Source organism: Bufo gargarizans, chromosome 11 (assembly GCF_014858855.1).
Source record: "Bufo gargarizans isolate SCDJY-AF-19 chromosome 11, ASM1485885v1, whole genome shotgun sequence".
Taxonomy (NCBI): Eukaryota; Metazoa; Chordata; class Amphibia; order Anura; family Bufonidae; genus Bufo; species Bufo gargarizans.
Window position 1 is genome coordinate 95131489 of NC_058090.1, and position 6056 is coordinate 95137544.

The window sequence follows — 6056 nt, forward strand, 5'->3', positions numbered from 1 at the left end:
TTTTTCAGCTGTCATGGACTTACATGATGCAGTTTGGCAACTTTCTTAGCCGAGATACCGCTGTCGATGAGCTGGATGATGCTGTTTCTCTTTTCTTTGGAAATATTCTGCATTGCTGCTTCTGGATTCTGCTTAGGGATTGTGAGAGCAGGTTGTAATTTGTAGTATACAAGAAGAAAAAGATTGTTCCATCACCAGGAGCAAAACAGTAACAATGCTGTTACATGACAAGAATCTGCATAACTAATCATAAGCTAAATAGTTGCAAGTCCAATTTATGTATGAGATAGCCAAGATGGTTGTCTATAAAATGGATGGTAGTCTCTCATTCGAAGCTGTAGTGGATCATGAGATATGGAGCCTGAAAGTCAAAAGTTCAAAACGCTGTTACCCTTTTGCTCGTCAATGTATCATAGAAATATGGCACATTGTGTTATGCCTTGAAATATATCCCATATCGTATGATTGATCATTACTATATAGAAACAAAGTATTTACACAAATCACTTTCGAAGTAGTTTCTTTTTTATGGTTTCTTTGACATCTGCATTCCTAATACTGTAGATGATAGGATTCAGCATTGGAGTCACTGTTGTATAGAGAATGGACACTATTTTATCTGTTTCTGGTGAGTATGTAGATCTGGGACGCAGATACATAAACATGATAGTACCATAGTAGAGAGCCACCACAGTTAGATGTGAGGCACAGGTTGAGAAAGCTTTATGTCTCCCATGCAAAGAATGAATTTTTAAGATGGTGGATATGATGTGGATATAAGAAATTAGGGTCAAGAAGAAAGAGCACATGGCTATGATCCCAGCTGAGATGTACATGGCGATCTCATTGAGCCAAGTGTCCTTGCATGACAATAGAAAGAATGGAGGCATCTCACAGAAAAAGTGGTTGACTTGGTGGGATCTACAGAAGGGCAGTTGGAAGGTGAGGAACACATGAATAGCAGAGTTTGAGAAGCAAACAGTCGATGATCCAGACACTAAAACATTACACAACGTTTTGTTCATGATTGAGCTATAGTGCAATGGTCTACAAATGGCAGCAAATCTATCATAAGCCATGATGGAAAGAATGATGCACTCTGTTGCAGCCAATGCTGAAGAGAAGTACATATGGGCTGCACATCCCAAAAGGGAAATACTTCTGTCCTTGGCTATAGTGTTGGCTAGAATTTTTGGAACAATTGTAGAAGAAAAGCAGATGTCAATGCAAGAAAGATGGCTCAGCAGGAAGTACATGGGGGCCTGTAAGGTTGGGTTAATCCTCACCACAATGATGAGTAGAAGATTTCCTGATAATGTGCTTATATACATCATTAAAAAGACAATGAAGCAGATAACCTTAAGATAGTAGACATTGGATAGTCCTTGAAGAATAAAGATGCTTGGAGATGTTTTATTGGAAACTTCCATATATCTAATGAGATAATCTGTAACTATCAAAATGTCAAGGTTGTTGTTAGATTTACTTTCAAAACCATACCTGTCGACTTAACTCTTCAAATCCTTCAAAGCGGTCTTCCAAAAATAAAATTGGAGTCTTCATTAGCTCCTTTCTTGTATAATAGGTCAACTGGTTTCATTTAAATCAACCTGAATTACAAAATATTGCCATGGGTTAAACTATTACTTGGGAACTGCAAACTAATGTAACATTTGCCACTTAACTTTGTAACATAAGAAATAACAAAAAAAAAAATCTAAATAATAATGTTGTACATTAACCCCCCTAAGTGCACTACTTGTAATAATCAGTAGCATAACATTGCACAGTAAAAGTATGGTACTAGATAAATTGTACAATGCTTGCACCACGATTCACGAGTGACATAGGAGAAAAGACTGGGGAGATTGATCAAACTAGCAAAAAAGGCCCCACAACTGGTTATAATGATAAAAAAATTGCAGAGCAAAAATAAATGTTTTTATTGTTTTTCTTAGGACAAAAAAAGCTACATTATTAAAGTGTACTTACGGTTATAAACAAGTTTTGAGAAATGAATAGTACAGGTGATTATAAGAAACTTTGTAATATATATTATCCTAGAATTATGCTTTGTCCTTGCCTTTTTGTTGGGTTCTTTTCCCTTCAGCCTGTTATCTCTAGTAGCTCTGTCATTAGCTTCACCAAGAAAAGTCTATGTGGAGAGGAAAAGAAATGAGGAGGCTTCTGCCATCTAGGGAGTGATTAATTACCTCACTCTGAACAGTGGTAGAGCCTCATCTTACTTTATATAGTAGGTCAAAAGTGTGAAGTGTAGCAGAGCTAATATACTGCAGTTTGTACAGTATGTATCTCATCTAGCATCTTCTTCCTCCCACCTCTCAGTGTTAGGCCTCATGCACATGACCATATCTGTTTTGCAGTCTGCAAATTCCTGATTTGGAAAACATGGATGCTGACCATGTGTATCCTTTATTAAACTCTTCCGCAGATCCCGCACTATGTTACAAATGCCTATCCTTATCCGCAAAACAGACAAGAATAGGACGTTCTATTTTTTTGTGGAGCGGCGAAACAGACATACGGATTTGGACAGCACATGGTGTGCTGTCTGCATCTTTTGTGGCTTCTTTGAAATGATTGGATCTGCAATAGCATCTGATCCACCCAAAAACATGCAGATTGGATGTGGACTGAAAATATTGCTGTGTGCATGAGGCCTTAAAAACAGGAAAAAGCAAAGTAATTTTTCTTTAATAAAATATATTACAAAGTTTTTATAGTCACCTATACTATTTTTTTTAATGGAAAATTCTTGTATTACTGGAGGTATGCTTTATGGTGTTAATTTAATATGTACTTATAGGTCCAAATTATAGTTTCATGTAACATAATTAAATTAAAAAGTGACACTTTCATTACATTTCTTTTCAAATTTTATAACCCCTTTATCATACCATACCCTTTAACAATTTAATCTTTTACCTACCTTAAGATCTTCAGGTTATTATATAGTCCACCAAGCACGTGGCTATTTTATGTCAATAAATGCAATACAATTTCAAGAATAACATTCTTGAAAATGTTAACTTTCTTTTCTTCACTGGGCTTAACTTTTGGATTTTTCTGCTATACTATGCCTATCTTCTCCTCTCTTTATGTAGTGGATCATAGAATAATTACACACTACCGTTACTGTGCTATATATATATATATATCTAGCATCACAAATAAATTGTTTGTGTAAATGAATGGTTGGAGAATTGATTACGATCTTCAAAGCTCTTTAGTGTTTATTAGAAGTCTCCCGACATTTCATTATTTTATTTTATCTGTTTTCATCATGCTCAAAGAATTCAAAGGAATTTTAAAAAAATGTAGTCATTTCTAAATATTAACCATTTTTGCAGTAAAGTCTGTATAGGCTTCCTATAAATAAAGAAGACGAACGGTTCCCAAGAGAGTAGTCAAGGGAAATTTGTTGATATGGATGGAGGAGGCAGTTGGTTGGTCAGTCAAACTTCTATCTGTAAGATGAATAGAAGGTGTAGCAAAAGAATGTGCAGCTTTCCACTAGCTTATGTGGGAACTGCAAAAGCTTTTTGTTGTCTTCTGTAATTTCATGCTGTATTGTGTGATCATGTGACATCCCTTTGTACCAGGCTGTCAGGTGCACTACATACATCTCACCACTAGATGGGGGTAGCACCACAGTATATATAGTGCAGTTCAGGCCTAGTTAGGGAGTTTAGAGTTGGGAGTTGTGAAGGAGATGGATGGAGTGAGGAGCTATGGGGGAAGGAAAGGTTCCCTCTCCTCTCAGCTCTCTCTTGGGTTCACGGGCCAGAGGAGCCATTGTACACCTCAGTATCAAAGCCAGGAAGACAGGCAGAGGAAAGTCTACTTTCTACTATTCACTCTTCAGGAGTAACCAGTGAATTTTGGTCAAGTTTATTATTGAATAAAGACAAAGGAAGGACAAAGCTATTATTATAGGCTCTAGGCGCCTTTGTATCTTAGTGAAGTGTGTAATTGACAGCTGCACTATGGGGGTCATAGACGCTGATGCAGAACACCCAGTGAAGAGACAAAATCATAGTGGAGGACAGGCCGATGTTAGGGGAGGTTGACTATGAGCAGGACCTACAATATTGCTCAGGTACCTTCTCACAATGGAAAGTTCCTTAAATACCACAAAATAGCCAATCATAGGCTGGAGAAGATTAGGGTATGTGTAATGGCCCTTTGACAGCTGGAGGGAGCGTGTGCCCTACGTGCTTGTGAAAAAAGACCAAGCTTAGCAAGAAGGCCACAGCCTGCATGTAGGGCTAGAGGAACCCCAGTAAACAGGCCCACAGGAAAGTGGAGAGCAGGAAGTGAGTCCACTCCACACAGGGATACAGAAGCCCTGTACTGGTGAGTGAAGCAGCGGCAGCCCTGTAACAGTATCTGTTACTTGGTATTAACCATCATGGTATTAAAAGGGTTGTATCTTGGACATTGGGAGCATATTGTTAGGCTATACCCCCAATGTCTGAAAGGCGCTGGTCCCACCACTGATTTTATAATAAAAAAAAATAAAAAAAATAAGAAAACACACACATATTAGGTATCGCCGCACCCGTAACAACCGGCTCTATAAATATATCACATAATCTACCCTATCAGATAAACACAGCAAAAACAAAATAAATAAAAACTGTGCCCAAAAACTTTTTTTGTCACCTTACATCACAAAAAGTACAGCACCTAGGGATCAAAAATGGTGTATGCCCCCAAAATAGTACCAGTCAAACCGTCACCTCATCCAGCAAAAAATGAGCCCCTACATAAGACAATCAGCCCAAAAATTTAAAAACACTATGGCTCCCAGAATATGGAGACACTAAAACATCAATTTTTATTGTTTCAAAAATGCTTTTATTGTGTTAAAGTGAACGCCCATTGTCGCGCGTTCCCGCTGAAGTCTATGTACGGGAACGCGCGACAAGACGCCCCAAAGAAGCTCCTGTACTTCTTGGGGCGTCGGGCGTTTTACAGCGCGATCGTACGCGCTGTAAAACGCTCAGGTGAGAACCATTCCCATAGGGAATCAATGGTTCTTGCTTGTTGAGCGTTTTACAGCGCGTAGGAACGCACTGTAAAACGTTCAGGTCTAAACCCAGCCTTAGGCCTCTTTCACACGAGCGTGACGGATTAGGTCCGGATGCGTTCAGGGTGCGTTCAGTGAAACTCGCACCATTTTGCAAGCAAGTTCAGTCAGTTTTGTCTGCGATTGCGTTCAGTTGTTCAGTTTTTTCCGCGCGGGTGCAATGCGTTTTGATGCGTTTTTCACACGCGTGATAAAAAACTGAAGGTTTACAAACAACATCTCTTAGCAACCATCAGTGAAAAACGCATCGCACCCGCACTTGCTTGCAGATGCAATGCGTTTTTCACGCAGCCCCATTCACTTCTATGGGGCCAGGGCTGCGTAAAAAAAATGCAGAATATAGAACATGCTGCGATTTTCACGCAACACAGAACTGATGCGTGAAAAACAACGCTCATGTACACAGACCAATTAAAATGAATGGGTCAGGATTCAGTGCAGGTGCTATGCGTTCACATCACGCATTGCACCCGCGCGGAAAACTCGCTCGTGTGAAAGGGGCCTTAAAAAGATTAAAATAGACAAATCGCCAGGACCGGATGGCATACACCCCTGTATCCTAAGAGAATTAAGTAATGTCATAGCCAGACCCTTATTTCTGATATTTAAGGACTCTATACTGACACGGAATGTTCCACAGGATTGGCGCATAGCAAATGTGGTGTCAATATTCAAAAAGGGTCCAAAAACAGAGCCTGGAAACTATAGGCCGGTAAGTTTAACATCTGTCATGGGTAAGTTGTTTGAAGGTTTTCTGAGAGATGCTATCTTGGAGCACCTCAATGAAAATAAGCAAATAACGCCATATCAGCATGGCTTCATGAGGGATCGGTCATGTCAAATTAATTTAATCAGTTTCTATGAAGAGGTAAGTTCTAGACTTGACACTAGTGGGGTACCTCAGGGGTCAGTACTGGGCCCTATTCTGTTCAATATATTTATT

The 6056-nt window shown here is 39.2% G+C and overlaps 1 protein-coding gene across 1 annotated transcript; it reads right to left on the bottom strand.

Moving 5' to 3' along the window:
* Nucleotides 1–503: 503 nt before the first annotated feature.
* On the bottom strand, nt 504–1430 carry LOC122921427 (olfactory receptor 5V1-like). Its single transcript, XM_044271404.1, has one exon. The coding sequence runs from the start codon at nt 1428–1430 to the stop codon at nt 504–506; it is 927 nt and encodes a 308-aa protein (XP_044127339.1).
* Nucleotides 1431–6056: the final 4626 nt, after the last annotated feature.